Source organism: Harmonia axyridis, chromosome 2, assembly GCF_914767665.1.
Source record: "Harmonia axyridis chromosome 2, icHarAxyr1.1, whole genome shotgun sequence".
NCBI lineage: Eukaryota > Metazoa > Arthropoda > Insecta > Coleoptera > Coccinellidae > Harmonia > Harmonia axyridis.
This window is the reverse complement of record NC_059502.1, coordinates 46573179-46594471: the sequence shown is the minus strand read 5'-3', so window position 1 is coordinate 46594471 and position 21293 is coordinate 46573179. Positions and strand designations below refer to the sequence as shown.

General features: G+C 33.5%; 1 protein-coding gene across 1 annotated transcript in view; it reads left to right on the top strand.

Annotated features, from left to right (window-relative positions):
- LOC123673336 (sensory neuron membrane protein 2-like) overlaps positions 1-16224 on the top strand; it is a 57245-nt gene extending 41021 nt beyond the window's left edge. Inside the window, exons 3-5 of the mRNA XM_045607821.1 lie at positions 13297-13438; positions 15068-15328; positions 16006-16224. Coding sequence (XP_045463777.1) covers positions 13297-13438; positions 15068-15328; positions 16006-16224 — 622 coding nt within the window. The remainder of the gene's footprint in view (positions 1-13296; positions 13439-15067; positions 15329-16005) is intronic.
- Positions 16225-21293: the final 5069 nt, after the last annotated feature.

The window sequence follows — 21293 nt, the reverse complement described above, 5'->3', positions numbered from 1 at the left end:
CAGATAATTAATATCTATACTTGGATCGATGACCATTTGTTTGTTTATAGGAAATGAAGAACCGTTACTACTAATTTATATAATTATTTGTTGATCAAATCCAATACCCAATACATCAGAATATCTATAATTATCTCAAGTTTAATGAGTCTTCTTGATGAAGGATATTCAATATATATGAAAAAATTTGACAACTTTGTGTCTAATCCTTCACATTAATATATCTGTATGATATATTTAGTTTCTTTTTGTCATGGAATATATTCCAGTTCTATAAATGACAAATTTAATTATCAAACAAAAGAAAATTCATAACGACCAAAACCGCACAAACTGAGTTAACGGTCAACAAATTGAATAACTAGTAGCTCATTCGAATGGCTGTACCAGTTCAAATTAATTCAAGCTAATTATGTCATTTAGCACTACAAAAATTCGAATTAATTCGCACTGGTGCAGTCAGTCGAATGCGCTACAAATTATCATAAAGACAGACGTACGTTTGGTTAGTTTGTGGTTTCTCAATTCCGGTTTTTGTGAAGGGGGTATTCAAGTAGTGAGTTCGTAAATTCAGTAATTTTTTTTAGCTATAAGGCACTGATGAGGAAAAATTGTATTATTAAATAGAAATATTCCGAAACTTGCGTCTGTCTTTATATTAATTTAGTTATTCAGTTTGTTGACCGTTTGTCGATTTACCTAGTTTTTGATGAAATAAAGCATATTTTGCTGAAAAAATCCTTGAAACATTGTATATGCCCTATATTGAACGATTACAGATGAAAAAAAAAAACAAAAGAGGTCTATTTTAATAGATATTCCCACCTTCTACCTGTAAACTTCGTGAATTTTTTTCTCGAAAACTAATAAAATTATAAATTTCACTATTAAATATTCATAATATAAACACTTTGCAATGGCAAGATCACAGATTACGGATAACAGGCAAGTTTAAGAAACTTAGGAACAGCATCGGTAAAATATCCTAACATTCCTAAGCTTAATGATGGTTAAAATGGAGGTATATTTGAGAATGACAGTCGATCAAATCACAGAACTATTATTTTTATTATTATTAATATTTACCTAACACTCAGCTATATTTATTTCAATCGACCACATATATAAACAGCATTATTAAATCAAATTATGGGAAAATAAATGTAATGTGATATTAACTGATGATTATTGGTGGGATTCCAAATAAATTCTTTATTTCCATGAAATAAATATTTGTCCATACGTCCAATACATTATTCATCAATTATAATGCATTTTCGACAATATCAGAATTATTTACGAATACTTTCCTTCAACAAAGCTTGATATAGTAGCCGATTGAAATAAATATAGCTGAGTGTTAATATAGTATTGAGTAATAATTAATAAATATCATTGATTTGGAGCATTTTATCCAATTTCAGAAAACACTAATCAAATATCAATAAAGCTTGTTAGTATTAATTTTTCATTTGATAATTGATGACATGCATCATTTATAATTCAATATAAAATAAGAATAATATATGAATAACGTATTTGTTTGATAGTTATTTGGGCTGTTTCTTTAATTTGATTGTTTGGTTGTGAGAAGAACCATTTGCCAAACCAGGTCGATCTGGCCTTGTACCCATCATATTTTTTCAGACTTCGTTTTGGGTAATGAGATTTTAACTCTAGTCATCTCGGTTGCATCCATTCACTGATCAATAATCATTACTCATCACTAAGCAGGTACAAACGATCCAAACCCAAAAATTCAGTACAGATGGGCTCAGCAATATTCAATAAGCCCACAGTAACACAAATTTTTAGTTTGAAAAAGAAATAATGATGGAAATTGTGTGTATACACGGATTTTAAGCACGTAAAAGAAGGCTGTTCATATATGTGATCGCTAGAATTTTTTTTTTAGTTTGTTAATTAATAATAAATCCCATATTTTTAGTGGATATACATATTACTGAAGTAAGAGTTTATTCATATATAGCGAGTGTATGTTAACTACCGGTTGAAAATTTGTTGACAATGAATTTATGTTATGTAAGTTCATATAAATCAGTTATATTATTACATAAATACCTTGTAAACGAATATTTTATTCTCTATTAATAAACTTTTTTCAATGCATGATTCATCTTTCAATGAGTAAGTATATCAAATATGAATTTGCTGTAATAGTTGTGAATAAATATCTTTCAAATAAATGCTTTATAATAAAAAAAGATGGATTTCTCTCAGTGTAAAGCAGTAAATTAATATTTCCAATCGAACCACCAAACATTTCTAATTCGGATCGGTTTTTCTTTCATTTACGTGAGTCACGTGATCTGTTAGCAGGTAGTCGGCTATGTTGATGAACAAATTCATTGGGCCAACGTATCAAGTACATTGGAGGGATGGATATGTTTCATTCAGTTGATGTGCTGTGTATATTCCTATGATGAACTGTTAATCCAAAGCCGCGTTAGCACGAAAACCGTCAACGAACGCCTGTTCATCGGGACAACGAAACTGTACGTAACATGAATTTAAACTTAAACGAATTTGTTCGATGGCATAATGAAAAGTACATTGTATCAACGTACGGAAGGTCGATGAACGGCATCATTCATTGATATTACGAACAATATTTCTTTCAGTGAATGGGTGGAACATCAACTGAACGGAAAATGAAGATGCTTATTGCTAAGAAAGAATCTTTATTTTCTATACTGCAGAATTAATGGGATTTGTCAAGATTAAGTTTGAGGTAATCATATCTCATTTAATTAATTTGAAGATTAATTGGTAAGAGTAGTTTTTCCTCCACGATTTCGTGCCATCATTAACAAGTGAAGTAGCTAAAACTATATTTTTAACAATGGTCAGTTAATTCAACGAAGAATGACCTACTGAAAGTAATAGCCGATATAACAGAGCTCAGTTTTGAAATGAATGATGAGTTCGAACCAGACTTCAATATATTTAGAACAATTGATGAAATGTGTTGTCACATTCAAGTATCAGCGGCTAGGTTAGAACGAGAACAAATTCAGAAAGATGTTTCTCTAATTCTGTGGTTATTCCGTTCATTCTTCCACATCTTGTAGAACAAAATCGTGCGAGAATATATCAGAAACGCACAGTTTTCATGGTTATATTTTATTATTCTATGTTGGCACTCCGAACTTTCCGCTACGGCTTTATCTGTCAATTCATCAAATTGCCTTAAAGAAATCAGTTCTGCCAACCAACATTTTTCAATGCAAAAATCACTAAATTATATTTATGGAAATATTTCATTAATTTCAATGAAAATGCAATGAATTAGAGAAAATAATGTATAATACTCGTACAGAAGGCTCATTCTACCACTCGTTCATTCCAAAACTCGCCACTTCGTGGCTCGTTTTTGAATTTTGAACTCGTGGAAGAATATCAATGCCTTCTGCACTTGTATTATAAATAACTATTCTTCGATTAATGTTGATCTTCGGGGAAGTTCTGGATTGATACGTAATCTTTCTACACTACCGAAGATTGAATTGCCGGAATTTTCGAGCAATTTTAGAGAATAGGAAACCTTTTATTCAATATTCAAGAGTTTGATATATGAAAATAAATTACTTACGGATACTGATAAAGTGAATTATTTAGTAGGTCGTTTGAAAGGATCTGCGTTGACTATTTGTTCTTCATTAGCTCCTACTAGAGAAAATTATGAAATCATCTGGAATTCGCTTGTGGAAAAATATCAGGATAAGTGCGCTCCTGCAATTATCTATGCCAAATTTTGGAGTACAAATCGATACAGGGTGAGTTCTCTAGGGGTCTCAATCTATTTTGGAAAAATTTGATTGTGCGGTACAGGCTTTGAAAAAGCTCAAATCAGATGATATGTCGGACTTCATTTTAATGCATCAGGCCCCTTCTCAGCTTGATACTTATATGATGAGATCGTTTGAAATGACTATTAGGGGTAATGGAATACCTACCTATGAAAGTATGATTAAGGTGGTTAAGGAACAATCGAAGGTGATAGCTATAAAACTCGTAATTCGAAATCCTTTTTTGTACATCGAAATAATTCTTGCGAAGGAATAGATTATAATAATAATAAACCGACTTTATTTAACAAATGTACATTCATTTGCCCAGATCGATCGGTCGAATATATGTATTTTTTGTAATCGGAAAAATCATTCGTTGAGTTGATGTGATAAATTTAAACAACTGTCGCCATCTAAACGATATGCTACAGTACGGGATAACCACTGGTGCTACAATTGCTTATCGTCAAATCACGGGGTAAGAGATTGTCCTTCAAACAAATTATGCTCAGAGTGTTCCAGAAAACACCACTTCCTACTACATATGGGACGTATACAGGGTGAACTAGAAAAATATCCAAATTCATCATCGGATTCGAATAAAATACGTTGGTTTCAACAAATAACAATTTTATGCTACTGCTTTGGGCGATCGAGATACTCATACTGTTTTATAGTCGACGGTTGTGGTAAATGTTTTAATCGGTTCGGGTGGTTTGAAAACAGCTAGGTTTTTAGTAGATAGTGGCAGTCAGGTTAACTTAGTTACTTATAGATGTTGTAAGAAATTAGGATTGAAGTTTTCACAATGTTCAACGTCAATTCATGGGGTTGGATGTAATTCAAACTCAATTAAAGGTTTTACAAGTATTATTGTTTCGTCTAGGTATGATTTTAATAAGAAATATTCGATTGAGGCATTTTTAGTAGATAAAATTACGGATAAACTTCCAATAGCCAAAATTAATCGCGGTGTTTTGAAGAATTTTGGAAATATCCAATTGGAAGATGAACAATTTGACGAACCGGCTGAAGTTGATGGCATTATTGGGGCGGATCTTTTCGTGATTATTGTGGGTAATTCGGTACCATCAGCATCGGGGTCTCCAGTGGCGGTTCAAACGGTATTTGGTCATATGCATATGGAAAAAGTTCATAAGTTAGAGTCAAAGAGGTAGTTTGGTGTATTCTTTAGTTTAAGAAAGGAGTGCAGGTTAAATGACTTGATTTATAAATTTTGGGAGATGGAACAAGTTCCAAAGAATATTTTGCCGGACCCAGCAGAAGAAATATGCGAAAATTTGTTTTCTACATCTTTCAGTAGAGATTATGAGGGACGTTTCACGGTAGCGCTTTCCTTTAAGAATTCTCCGAACGCTTTGGGTAATTCTAAAACAACGGCATTGATTCTGCTCTATTCATTAAAAAGAAGTTTGTCGAAATTTCCCGAGTTTCGTTTGAGTTATAATGCGATAATGAAGGAAGCAATTCAGTTAGGTTATATGCATTGGGTTGAGGATAAATATTTAAATGATTCAGAACCTGCGTATTACATTCCACATCATGCTATTGTTAAACAAGGTAGTTCGAGTACGCTAATTCGTGTGGTTTTAGATGCTAGTACATCATCCGATAATGATGTTTCGTTGAACGAAATTTCACATAGTGGTCCAAAACTACAAACCGATCTATTTTCTTTATTGCTGAATTTTAGGTTGTGTCGAATAGCACAGCGGATATTCGACGAATATATCTTCTTCTTTAAGTGCCGTCTCCTCAACGGAGGTTGGCGACCATCAACTGGAATTTCTCTCTGTCTCGTGCCAAATGGATGATCGTACTGGCCTCTCTTATATCAAACCACTGGCGTAGATTTCGCAGCCAAGAGAATCTTTTACGCCCGACGCCTCTTCGTCCTTCGATCTTTCCCTCAACGATTAGTTGCAGAAAACTGTACTTGCTGTTCCTAAAAATATGGCCGAAATAAGCTGCTTTTCTTCGCTTTACTGTTGTTAAAAGCTCCTGTTCTTTATCCATTCTTTCGAGTACCCTATCATTTGTTACTCGTTCGAATATATACTATAGAGCAATTGATAAAAGAAAATGGATGTAGTTATCCTTCAGCAACGAAAATAGTTTAGACAGATTTGTATTCACAATCAGTGTCATTATTCGCAGAACGAAAATTCGAGTTAGTTAAGTGGTCTTCTAACTCTCTCGATCTATTGAAGTTAATTGCTACCGATCAACAACTTGTAAATCCGGTAACATTTAGAACAGACACAAAAATTTTGGATATGTACTGGAACCCGGAGACTGATTATTTAAGATTTTTCTTTCAAGTTCCAGAATCAAAATGTACGAAGCGTATAATATTGTCCACTGTGGCTCGGTGGTATGATCCATTGGGACTGCTGCACCATTCATATTTTATATTACACTTAAAACTTTTAATAAAGCAATTGTGGAAACGGACTTTGGGTTGGGATGAGGATGTAACGGAGGATATATCGAAAAGTTGGTCAATATTGAGAAAAGAATTACCGATATTTGAGCATTTTCATTTTGCACGACATTCTGGTGTTGTGACAACAACTCCTATTATGTTGATTGCTTTTGCAGATGTGAGTAAAGATGGATACGGTGCAGTTGTATACGTGAGAACAATCGGGAATGATGGTAAAATCGTTGTTAATTTATTATGTTCAAAATTTAAAGTATCCCCGACTAAATTAATTACAATTCCTTGATTGGAATAAGTTGCGGCTGTAATTTTATCCCAATTAGTAAAACGTGTTACAGAAGAGTTTGAAAAACGAATTATCATCTCGAAAATAATAGCCTTTTCAGATTCTTCGACGGTTATTCAATGGTTGAATACTGTATTTCTGAAAGACATATATGAGGCGAATCGGGTATGCCAGATAAAAGGAAATAGTCCAAAAGCACAATGGTTTCACATCTCCGGAGTAACAAATCTCGTCACAATTAATTGATAATCTTTTGTGGATGTCCGGTCCAATTTGGTTACAATCTTCAGACAGAGAGTGGCCTATCACTAGGGAGACTAAGAGATTCTGAAGAAAAAATAGAGCAAACTGGGTGGTATTTATCTATTCAAAATGTAGTGAAGGAACCGTTTTATACAATGTTTTCGAGAGTTTCGTCGTGGATTTCTATTTTGCGGATTACGGTTTCGGTACTTAGGTTTTTGAAGAAGCTTCCCAAGAGGAAGCAGATGATTTGAAAAAAGCGGAGATCATATTGATGAAAATTGTTCAGAATAAAGCTCTGATCGGAAATAAGGTTATTGAATTCAGAAAAAGAGATCTATGGAAAATTACGCAAATTGACTCCCTTCATCCAAGATGGAATTCTCAGGGTGGGGGGGCGATAAGAAAATTCTTCGCTCAAGTTAACTAGCCAACACCCTATTCTACTTCCAGGCAAAGATCCTTCTACAATAAAATTAATTAATTACTATCATAAAATAAATCTCAATACTGGTTCATTTCTTTTGGAAGCGTTGTTGAGACAAAAATATTGGGTAGTGGGTGGTCGTAATGTTACGACAGCAGATACATGCCTGGAATCGTTGTTTTAGGGTGAAGCCTAGAAATGACTATCCTCTAATGGCAAATTTGTCTGCTTCAAGAGTGAATCCAACTAAAGTGTTTTCTCAAACGGGGGTAGATTACTTTGGAGCGTTCGAAATATCACTCGGAAAAAATAGAAAAACTCAAGTATATAAGGGACATGTTTGTTTGTTTATATGTATGAGCGTAAAAGCAGTTAATTTGGAACTCGTCAGTTCCTTATCTACAGATCATTTTTTATCTCGAAGGGGTACTTGTAACGTTCTGTGTTCAGATAGTGGCACTAACTTTGTGGAAAGCATTAACACCTTTACATTTTCAACATTATCACCATTAAAATATCTTCCATCGCATGATTTGTCTGATATCAAGTTGAATAGGCTTGATCATTTTCAACAGATTGACTGGATGGTTGAGGAAATCTGGAAGCATTGGAAATTAGAGTATCTAACGACCTTACAAACTCGGGAGAAATGGCATTTGAAATACTCAAATATTGATGTTGGCACGGTTATCATATTAAAGTGTGAAAATTCGCCACCACTGCATTGGCCATTTTCGATAGTCACAGCGGAAAAGATGTAACGCTGAAAACGAGTAAATGACCTGTAGTAAAGGTATGTCCTTTACCGACCCAGTAGTCAGAAGAGTTGACCACTATTTTTTTTTTTTGTAGGTTAATTTTTGTTTCTTTTTGTTGAGATTTTTTTCTAACAGAGGATGATTTTGACAAGTCCATTTATAAAAGTTATTTGATTTCAAAGTGACTGAAATTGACTTTTCTGGGCGGGGGGTATGTTTTAGCCCTTTTTAAGTTATTATGATGTTTAGTTTTGGCAACGTCGCGTATTCTAGGAATATCGAGACGTATGTTTTGTTAGATTTATTAATGAGATGTATTGTTATCGAAAAGAAAAGCTGAAGTTTGGTAGAATAAAGTTTTCGGTGTTTAATATAACGGATTTGGTTTCATTCACGGACATTTTAAATATATTGAGATTACAGTTCATTAGGAGGACAGTTTGCATTGTATGAGTCCCATTTTGTTCCATTTCAATCAAAGGATTGAAATGCATTTTTTCTATTTGAACTAATAATATGATGTTATAATAGTCTTACCAATAAAACCTGTTCTCTGCTTCCACACAGCACCGCACTGTATAAGGATGTAAGGGAACAGGGTAAAGACCTTGTTCCCTTACTCGAGATCTCGAGATTATTTTGGAATTTGATGTATTTTCGGTACACACTCATTTCGCCATGACAAGCGATTGTAGAAATATGTTAATGTTTCAAGCATAAATAACTTCAAATACTGCTCAGAATCATTAACACGTTGCTTTTGATTGTTTGTGAGCTCGCGCGCCACCCATTTTGCACACAGCTTTCTTACGTACAAGTATTCATGAATGATATGATGTACACGTGCAAATCTTTCTTCAAATGAAAAAAGTACTTACACTGACATTGTAATATCTCACAAACTTAGGAACGGACTGCTGTCAAATTTCGACACGTATCGTTTGGAGGTTGGTACTAACTAAAAATCATATGGATTTAATACTAGCACGGCTATTTGTGCATCAGACCAGGGACTTTTCAATTGGCCTAATAGCTTCCTTATAGTGGATATATTTTCAGCAACCAAGAGATTTCAATTTTCCCTCTACCGCTGGGAATTTTTTTTTGATTCCTTATTTTCTCTTATACTTATACTCATTCTTGAACTTATACTTATTTATATTAATGAAACACTTTCACGGGGAACTTTCGTCTTGATACCGACTGACGTTTCAAGAAATTATACACAATATATATATTCTATACAGGGTGAGTCTTTGACTTGTACATATATTTTAACCGAAGGTTCTTGAGGTCAAAAGAAACACTTTTTTCATTTACCATTTTTTCCGATTCGGCCATGTTAAAAAGATATAGCCATTTTAAATTTTCAAAATGAGCTAATTCACCCCTGAAAACCGGAACACTGAAGTTTTCTCAAGCATAAGGGTACGGCCATGGTGAGCCGCTTCTCGCGTCTCGCTTTATCGCGACTTGCTAGCGGGTGATAAACATACGAAGAAATGATCTGGTATGGACATAGTGCGCCTGCTCGCCCGCTTCCGAGTGCTCAGCCAGCTTCTTCTCGCTTTTACCGGAATGAATTACTAATTCTTTTCTCGCTTGCCGGTAAGCCCGCTCGATTGATTTCATAAAGGAATTTGGACGTAGTAGTGAATAAATATCGATAGGATGTGTTGCGTGGTCTTGGAGCGACCATAATGGAAGTAGACAAGGGTTATTTTCGATTTTTTTTTTGTAATGAATTGAGCTGTACTAGGTTTGTGATACTTTGTTAAATTGATTTTTTTTTTGTTAAATACGACTTTGAAAATATTTCCCAAAACATGTTATTGGGATTCAACGGATGAAATAAATTTTTACTACATGTACTGAATATTACAAAATTCAATTAAAAGCTAGGCCAGCACTCATTTCATAAATTTTTTTGGTTTCACAGGAACACTCAAAAATTAGAAAAATCTCAACCCAGCACATCTGTATTTCGATTTTTCTTATGAAAATATGTGTAAAAATTGTGCTGCACTTATGAGAAGTTGTGCTCCTGATATTTCCGTAAAAAAAAATTGAAGAAAATCAGTCCTGCACTTTCGTTTTTCTTCGGCGAAAATTGATTCGGATACTTTTGCTACATTAGTGCAGTTGTCTTGTTCTGATCAGATTTTCAAAAATAACTCTACTTTTTCTTCAAAGGATGGAAATCAGTTATCATGAAATTGTTTGAAAATCTGACAGACATCAGTCAGCAGAAATATGTATATAGTAGCCCAACTATACAGAGTGAGTCTTTGCAGGTACATATATTTGAACCGAAGATTCCCGAGGTCAAAAGAAAACGATCAGGGGATCGAGGGGGCCAAGCTACATGTCCATCTCTACCAATTCATTTGTTTTCAAAAATGTTTGTCAAATATTCACGCACTTTACTTGAGTGGTGCTGAGGAGACCATCACAATGTTTTCTAACAAACCAGGCCAAGTATGTTTCGAGCAATTCTTATAAATTTCTCCTGTCAACCTATTTTTCAAAAATATGAGGGCCAATCAAACGATTGTTGTAAACACTGCAGACCTTCATTGAGAAACTTGCAATTTTTTTGAATTACCGAACTTGGATTATTCTAAGCCCATGCATCAACATTACAGGAATTGTTGATTCAATCCCTAGTGAAATGCGAACTGCAAAATTTGAATTTAATTCTACTGATAAGTTTATCGAACAATGAAACTCCACCCATAAGGCAATGTTTATAGATCACCCTGTATGACGGTGCCAATAATGGTTTATGAATTTTCTCTATGAATTAATTATTTGTGGTTACGAATTCGAGAAAAGTGCACGTACAGGGTGATCCAATATTTCCGAAAATAGATGGCTGAATAGATGAAAGTTGCACCACTGTTTTTTTAAACGATTTTCTATTAGATTCAAAATATACTTAAATGTCAATTCTTGCATGCGGAAATATTCGAAAAATTTTTCTGGATGGGCCGTCAGCTGTGAAAACAAGGTATGATATTCACCAACTTTTTGGCGTGATCTATTTATTTCATGAACGTCAGTAGACCTTCCATGTTTTAGTTACAAAGAAACATTATCACTAGCTATTAAGATAGCCAAAAGATCCTCACGGCATAAATTCATGATGAAAAATGAATTATGCTGCAGCGGCAAACACAACGAGACGTTTTGACGAGCGGTGCACTATGACCACCACCTGCTACAATCTAGCAGGTTCACCAGTCGCCGAGCGCTAGTCTAATCAGCCGCGATAAAGCGAGACGCGAGAAGCGGCTCACCATGGCCGTACCCTAAGATATACCTCTTGAACCTTGGAAATAAGCTACTAAATTAGAAAAACCATCATAAACTCACGTTTAACATTCCATTTGTTGAACAAAGTAGTGTTTATAATCAAATAAATGAGTTATTCCAATTTCGTTGACGCTAAAGATTAAATATTCTTCTCTTGATTTCTATTTCATTTTCGATAATTATAACGAATTGAGCTCGCTACCACCCATATTAGCTCTGATACTCATATCCATTCATTCATTATATTTCATTTATATGATATCGTTGTTTATTTTTCGTGCAAGAATTAACCTTAAAATCTCAAATAAATAATATTCATCTATGAAAGATCTAACACAGACTATAGTAATCTGTGGTTTTAAGTTTGAATTTCAAATTTCGAGTGATGCCAAATATAAACACAGCAGTTCGGTTCGAATAATCTATGTTGTAACCTAAAATTTTCATTTACAGTTTACACTGTTATTGTTATAAGATATTTGTTATGAAATGAAGCATTTGATTTGTTCCAACTATCTCATAAAAATATTGAAATGCATCAATATTTTTGAAACCATCAGTATGAAAATATGGAAATATGTAAAATATTCTGGCTCTGTAATCAATGGAAAATGTTAGACTCCACTTGTAATCAAATTTGTTGTTAATGTGTACCTACATTATAGCCAACTTTACTACTTAATTCATCTTGATTTTGGCATTGAAAATAAATGAGAAGTATTCAATGTAAATATCCACAATAGAATATTTGGTTTCTTTCAACTCACCTAATTTGTTTTCACATTAAAACAATTATGGCCCTCTTGGGAGTATGTCAATCATAAGCTCTTAGGATGAATTTATGGAATAGCAAAAGAATAAAAGTATTCAATCTCAATCACATGAAAATTTGTCTAGTATGTACCTAGTCCTAGTGGTATGTTTCGATGTGAGTTTGAATGAGCCGAAGAAGAATACAGCATTGTTCGATAGCAGCAGTCTTTAGTGGGATATTGATTGTTGTCATTATAATGGGACTATTTTGTGAAAACTTTTTTGAACATGGGTTTTATGAATAATCTGGACTTTTCAAAAAGAATGTTGATTTTAGTGAAGTATCTTCTTATTATCAGAGCTGTGCCAAAGCTCAGTGATTTTTAATCAAATCGAGGAGTTGAGGTGAGCTTATTCAAATAACTTCATTTTCAAACTAAGTTGGCTAGTACTTCAATTCTTAAATCTGAGACATGACTTCATAGTAAATATTCATTTCTGTGGTTTTTTTTTCCACAGTAGAACAGAGTTGCATTCAGGCAAAGTACCCAATTTTTTGAATTTCACAGATAATTTTTTTTTTTAAGATCGAGTTATTCGAAAACGGCGCTTTGTACGAGAAAATATGAAGAATACTTTTATTTTTCAAATTAGCCAAATATTCTTCAATGAACGTTCAAATTACTATTAAGAGTTGGTTTCTTCGAATTTCTGGTATTTTTATGGTATGTTATGTTCATAACAAAGAAACAGAAGAATGTGTATGGAATCTGGTGTTCGGAGAAGATGTATCACATCAAAAAAAAGCTATATTTCAAAAATCATTTCCTTCGATACAACCATTTACGAGATATAGCCGAAAATCACATTTTTTTAACGATTTTCAACAGCCTGTATCTTTTTAACCGGGCCGAATCGGACAAAATGGTAAAATAAAAAAGTGTTTCTTTTGACCTCAGGAATCTTGGGTTAAAATATATGTACAAGTCAAAGACTCACCCTGTATATGCGCCGGCATATAGAGAAACGTTTGAATTTCATGATTGATGCAACTCTTTAACATTTGTGTGCGGAAAAAACCCTTGTTATTCACTTCCCGCATGCGTATGCTTGCGGAAAGTGAATAGCATGACTCTTTTCTGCAAGAACTTAGAAAAGTTACTTACTTTCCAAACATCAATGCTTGTAGACAATAATATTTTCGAAACGTATTATTGAATCATTACCCTATTCTTCAGTTTATTTCACTGGAAAACAGACATTTCTGTGGAAGAAGAATTCATATCTTTTTACGACTGGACCAACTTTGTTTTCAATAAGCAAGCCTCAGGAGAATTGAGGGAAGACGATGAGTTAACTCTCTTGAATGCGCCATTCAATGTAAGTATCAATTTCCTCAGAAAAACTCATACAATTTTGAAGTGACCATATACTGTACACAATTATATATTTTTTGGTTTTTAGTATATTTTCATAAAATCAAAGTTTGTGAATAGTGATTTCAAATTTCAAAGTTAAATCAAAGCACCCCTTTTGGAATTATTCAATGAAAATGAGAAGTACATACAATGTTGGGGCGAACATGAAACAATCATACGATGATCAAACAGATCAAACAGAGATATAGCTTTTCGGACCACTTAGGCTGATACGAGTAATTTATACATCATTTGTGACTGGACAATACCGCAATGTATTAAATATCAATGGATGGAAGGCTTACACACAGGAAATACGCCAGACTTGACATATCAGGTGCAACAATTATTGAAGATGCATTGTATCCGGATCGACCATCAGACCACGTATGAATTTTGGAATGACATTTAGACAAATCGATGGAAATCATTTCTAATCGTCTGTTGTGGTAGAAGAATAAGACGATCGCCAAGATAATCTTTTGGGATTGTGCTATAACTGATCGGTGTACATCGAAATATCATCAGTCTGAATTGAAAGCAAGATTTTATCTCAACGTGCTTAGGTGGTCAATATGAATCATGTGATTCATTTTTCATTGATGTTTATTCCCATTTTTCCTATAGTGGCTTAATTGAACATAGTGGCGACAATCCGCCAGTAAAGTTATTGCAAAGCAACATTGAAAACATCTGAAATCTAAATAAACATTTAGAATTTCAATGAAATTATTATTAAATTATAAAATTCGCCAGATGAATAAGTGTATTTGTCCAAAATTCAGGAGATATAGATATACTCATAACACTATATTGAAAAAAAATCCAACTCTGAATGAAAACCAGCTCCGAGAATTGTGGTTTCAACAGAACGACGCTATTATACCGCTGACGTCACCATCATATTTGATAAGAACTCAATAAATCGTCCACTGAATTATCCAGCTGAATAGCTTCTGTTGACAAAACTCTGAACTGATAATACATATAGTTACAGGATTCAACCGACATTGCTGAAGCTATTAGTCAGTCTAGTATTTGTTTTTCATTTAAAATGAAATCTCATAGCATTAATTGAAACATTATTAGAGTAAGGAGCATCAGTTCTGATGTTACAATAGCCGGTCCTTTTATTGAATGAAATCTTGGAGCATATCGAGCTTCCACCAGCAATGCATTCACCTAGAAGTTCTTAATCATCTGGTGTTCATACTAGGTTACAAGATTCGGGACTGTATCCACTGTTGCCGTTATATATTAATTCAATTCTAGCATTATTAGGTGATTATCAGTATCATTCATTTCGTAACTTCATTCAGCCTTTTGTTGGACATCTAGACCTACAATTTATAAAACTTTGATACCAGAACTGTCCATACAGTCGGCTAAGTGAAGCATCTATCCCTTGTTACTCATAAAAGCTTGAGTGATGAAAATAAAGAGTTGAATTTGAACCTTCCAGTTCTGATAATCTCAATTTGTCACTGTGGTTCATTCTCGGGTGTCAATTAAAAAACAGGGTTATTCCGGAATTCCTTACAATCAAATTTCAGATTCGAATGACAATTTGATAGGGATACTTTAATTTAAGGGCTTATTCATTCAAGTTGAGGAAATATCACCCAATGCACTTGAAGGAGTCAGTTCAGCTGCTGAGGGCATATTTGGCGATAAAAACAACTTATTCATAGAAGTTAAAGTCAAGGATTATCTCTTCAATGGATATCCGGTCTGTGAAAATCCTAGTGATAAGGGATTTCTTATAGACACCGTGTGCAAACAAATGAAAGCTAAAGCTGGAATTGGTTTAGTGATCGATGGTAACAGATTATTATCAGCGCAGCTTCGTCACGTAAGTTTTCTTCTTATATTTTATAATTTTGTATTAGCTGTCTGAAATTTTAATGATGGATCAAAAAATAAACGTAACCAAACCAAGAAATCTGAAATTTAAGTAGATACATAGGTATTTTAATCCTTTGCTACGAAGGCGGACTTAATAAGTAAATACTTTCTCAATTTTTTTTTTATTTTTGTTAGATTCAGAGAATGCTTACTAATATTTACATTTTAGAATAAAATCGACAATGCTCACTTTTACGTTGCTTTGTATTGCGAACTCAAAAACTGAATATTATCAATTTGCATAAATGTTCAACGTAATAGTAAAATTCAAAAAAGAGAAAATTAATCTGTTCACAATAACTGGCATAGTTCATAGTAAAAAATTTTAAAATTCAAAGCCAAGCACTAAACACAAAAGAATTCAAATCAAACACGTGTTCAGTATGAATTGTGATAATATAAGTTCGCCCAATCCAGTCATTTCTGATCAATTAATGAGAAATTCACTTTGAAAACTATATTCGAGTTCTGTAAATAGTTATTTATTTCTCTTTTAAATTAGTGTAGGTGGCTGATCGTTCTTAAAAGTCTGATCTATTAGGATATCAATAAATAGGACAATATTTTCTTCAATATCAAATAACCCAGTATTATATCAGTATGTTAAATGGAGAGATGTTTCAGAAAAATATGACTCATCTTGGAAGGTTCACCATTAATTCTGGATCTAAAGAGAAGGAGAAAGTAGCAAACTTAATAAAGCATGAAAATGCTGTTAACTCGAATACGTGGAGAGGAGGTATTGAATCTGAATGTAACCGAATTAAAGGTGTTGTTTCTTTTCCAGCATTCATAAAAAAAAATATGAGATTCGATACTTTCAGTGAAGATATATGCAGGTAATTATACATAATTTTATTCCCAGTCAGAAAGGTTCTGTAGAAACAAATTTCGTTAGTGATTTGAAATGTCTACTTCAATTTACTATTTTTACAGTTAGTAATAAATTTTTATCTACCATACCATACCAGCATATCGACTTAAAAATACTGCAAAATTATTTTTTGTGAGAGAATCCGACTCTTATGATTTCTAACCTTCTTGAGAGATTTATATTTCTCGTTAGGATTAGTACTAGAATAAATAGGAAAATATTGGGAATTTTGGACACGATTTTATTCTATTGTTTAATTTGTAATAACGCCAACGTTTCGAAACAGTTCGTTTCTTTTTCAAGGCTAAAAAATAAATAAATATATAAGGCATACAATATGACATAATATGATAACACATTACCTAGTTACGACGAATAATATCGTACGCTTATTAAAATCATTAAGACAATTTTCAAGGAATCAAAAAACTTTCACACCGCAGATAATCAACATAAACATCCATCAAGTTATTTCCAATATCACAATGACATAAACATACGATCAGGATAAAAATATTAAGTGGACTTAACACTATGTCTTAAAATATATCAGAATGTCTTTAGAAGCATTCACATATATTCTATAGTTAATTCATAAACGCCATTTGAAGATATACTGCAATTTACATCAACAACCCTTTCATGTAGAGGCACGACTTGTGATATCAATAAGGTGAGGAAACTAATCACTAGCAACCGTATGCTCCATTACAGTTTTCTATCCACGTATTCTTTTTTTGTGTAAATCATATAAAGCATTTTTGAACAAAATAAAAAAAATATTGTTTTATCAGTCTTTTTCTTATAAATTTTTTTCAAAGATAGACTAAAACTAATCCAATTTCCATGAGAAACTGATTGGTAAAAGAATGTTTTACAAAAATAAAAGATTTTCAACAGAAAAAAAAGTTACAGTAGAAGGAACGAGAGGAAGCGAGTTTGGAGTAGCTTCTATTTGAGTTAGTATAGTCATAAAGTCCTCATAATAATATAATAACCTTTATTCAACAAATACAAAAAAAATAATGTTTCACAATAAAATAAAATGAATGAACAAGGTTGACGAGCGATAAGTGTTCTTTCACTTGTTTCGCATAAGTATAATTATCTGATTTTTGGCTCCAATGAAGTTGGATCCATTATCCGAATAAAGATTTGTACACATTCCTCGCATAGATACAAACTGCTTGAATGCTGCCATAAACGCTTCAGTGGTTAGTTCACTCACGAGTTCAATATGAATCGCCTTTGTAGACAGACACACGAATATGCATACGTGACATTTTAGGATTTTTCGGTTTCTATATTTTCCATCTTTCAGAAGAAATGGTCCAGCATAGTCAAGACCACAATTGGAGAAAACGCGAGAAGGGGTTACGCGTGGAGCAGGAAGGTTGCCCTTTTGATTCGAAGGTATTGGTGGGTTGGCTCTGAAACATGGTATGCATTGACGGAGTATATTACGTACCGCATCTCGACCATTTAATGGCCAGAATCTTCTTCTTATAAAAGAAAGGGTTGCCTGACAGCCAGAATGAAAATTAATTTCATGAACATGCCGCACTAGCATCGCTGTGAAGGGGTTTTTTTTTTTGGAATGAGAATAGGATGCTTAGTATCGCGACTAACGTTTGCATGTTTCAATCAGCCTCCCACACGGATTATGCCATTAGTGTCTAAAAAGGGGTTTATAGATTCCAGACAACTGGAAAACTTTACCGATTTCATAGATGTTGAATCTTTCAAATTATCAGTGAACGAGTTTTAGCAGCAAATTTTCTGTGGTTTGCCACTCAAAAGGACTTATTTTTAGTGAGTTTATTTCAGTATCTTGTTTTCCTCTTGACTTTTTAGCAAATCTCAAACAATAAGTTATGACGCGTATCATCTTAGAATAGTTTGAGAATCTTTCGAAAATGAAATTGTTACCTGACATTAGCATGAAAGTGTGGTTTTGATTATATTGGTCAAGTGTTGAAGGTGTACGCGAATAGTTCGAAATATGACGTAATTGTGGCCAATTATCTGAAGCTTTAGATAAAAAATGTGGCCCATGCCACCACAAATTAGCACCTTCAAGATCGGTAGGATTGATCCCTCTAGAAATGATATCGGCAGAATTTTCCTTTGAAGGTACATGATTCCAGTTGTTGGTGTCAGATAGACCTTGGATTTCAGAAATTCTATTGCTCACAAAAGTTTTCCATGTACGAGGTTCGGCAATCAATCATGCTAAGACAATGGTTGAATCAGTCCAATAGTAAACTGACTCAAAGTTGAGGTTCATGGACTGAATAACCTTTTTTACCAGCTTTGATAGTAGTAAGGCACCTGACAACTCTATTCAGGAAGGGAAATGGTCTTGAGAGGGGCAACGCATGATTTCGCACATAATAGGTTGGTTTGTATAGTACCGTTGCGATTTTGCGATCTCAAATACAGGGTGTTTCATCATAAACTGGACAAACATATATATTTGTGTAGAGGACATCGGGAGAATCATTTTTGCCTTATACATTATATCCCGTTTTCGACGCATAAGCGAGATACAGGGTGTTAAACGTCAATATTGAGCAAGATTCTTATGGGTATGGTCAGTTTTGTATAACACTCAAAGAAACGGTTTTTGGTGAAATCTCAGTATTTTTGGGTCCTCTATTCAGAACAGTTGATGAAATCCGAAAAAAGAATTACAAAATGGCGGAAAACCTGCAACGTTCCTAATTTTTTTTTCCGGTGGTCAAATTGAATTTTAGTTTCTGAATGAACACAATTTTCTAAGAATTTCTGTGCAAAAATTTTTTCAAAAATCGAACACAAATTTTTTTTTACATGTCTACAGCGATAAAAATATTCCACCCGAAATGGATGAAATTTTGTACAATTGTACTCCTTCAATTATCAATCACGAATATGAAAACAAAATTGTAAAATATTGAACGGTTTCGTTACTACAGCCATTCAAATGTTTCATTTAAACCTCCAAAAAAAATTCAGAATGCCTTCTTAGAGTCAAAATTATTAAATTATTGCTATTTCCAAAAATTCCGGATGCTGAAATGTATTTATACCAAAAAAATTCGGTGAAACTTAGTTGGGAGTCGAACCCTCGATTCCAACGTAAGTATTAATGAAGAAATTAAGACAGTTCTAAGGGTATTGATATTCGTTGCTAAGCAACGGAAGTTCGTAGCTCATAGAATTCTACTGCTTATTTGAATTTCACTGAATATAATTTCGCAAGTATCTTGACACGAATTTGTTTGGAAACGAAAATGAAATATTCTCTTTTGGAAAAAATGTCATGGTTCATGCTCATTAGTAAACGAATTATTCAAGGAATAAACCTGAATTTTTTACTAATAATTCTACATTTTATAAACACAAAAAAAAACAGATTAGTGGAAAAATCAATTTATAAATCGTTTTCGAAGATGTTTCCATTTTTAAGAATACACATTCTCGCCCTTTACCGTGGCATGCGGATTTTCTCTATGCCATAAAATATTATTTTTTCTGTTGAAGAAACCATCCCTATGAAAAGTAGTTTCATCCGTAAATAAAATTTGATGGAGAAAATCCCTATTTCCACGTACTCTTCTCAAAATAAACTGACAGAATTCTTTTCTTCTATGAAAATCACCGTCTTCTAAAGTTTTGCAAAGTTGGAAATGGAACGGATGGAAGCTGTTCCTTTTGAGTACTCTCCAAACAGTAGTTTTACTTTTATTCACTGAAGGGTGGTTCGAAAGAGTTCTTGTTGAAATCATTGGGTTATCTCCTACTAAATTAAGGATGCGATCATCGTTTGTTCTTATTGTTTCCTTCTTTTTCCGGTGCAAATCTCCTTCTTCACGTAATTTGCGTACCTACTGTTTCATAAAAAGTTTTGAAGTTTGGCAAATTTCTGCTTGGAAATCTGCGGGAGTAAATTTCCCTTGCTTTTCTACCTGAGCCATTCACTTCATAATAAGCCTGCACAATATCATTTTTTCCTAAAAGAGAATATTTCATTTTCGTTTCCAAACAAATTCGTGTCACGATACTTGCGAAATTATATTCAGTGAAATTCAAATAAGCAGTAGAATTCTATGAGCTACGAACTTCCGTTGATAGCAACGAATATTAATATCCTTAGAACTGTCTTAATTTCTTCATTAATACTTACGTTGGAATCGAGGGTTCGACTCCCATCTAAGTTTCACCGAATTTTTTTGGTATAAATACATTTCAGCATCCGGAATTTTTGGAAATAGCAATAATTTAATAATTTTGACTCTAAGAAGGCATTCTGAATTTTTTTTTGGAGGTTTAAATGAAACATTTGAATGGCTGTAGTAACGAAACCGTTCAATATTTTACAATTTTGTTTTCATATTCGTGATTGATAATTGAAGGAGTACAATTGTACAAAATTTCATCCATTTCGGGTGAAATATTTTTATCGCTGTAGACATGTAAAAAAAAATTTGTGTTCGATTTTTGAAAAAATTTTTGCACAGAAATTCTTAGAAAATTGTGTTCATTCAGAAACTAAAATTCAATTTGACCACCGGAAAAAAAAATTAGGAACGTTGCAGGTTTTCCGCCATTTTGTAATTCTTTTTTCGGATTTCATCAACTGTTCTGAATAGAGGACCCAAAAATACTGAGATTTCACCAAAAACCGTTTCTTTGAGTGTTATACAAAACTGACCATACCCATAAGAATCTTGCTCAATATTGACGTTTAACACCCTGTATCTCGCTTATGCGTCGAAAACGGGATATATTGTATAAGGCAAAAATGATTCTCCCGATGTCCTCTACACAAATATATATGTTTGTCCAGTTTATGATGAAACACCCTGTATATGCATGCGCCATATGCCTGAATAGATGCATCAAAAAATTCGTGTATTTGTACACTTATCGGATCTCTTTGAATGACATGACGTGGGATTTCCAAAATTTTGGCTCTTTGTAGATGTTTAAAAAAGTGAATCCAAGCCTTGTGAAGATTAGTTGGAATAGGATCATCCCAATTGAGATTGGCTAG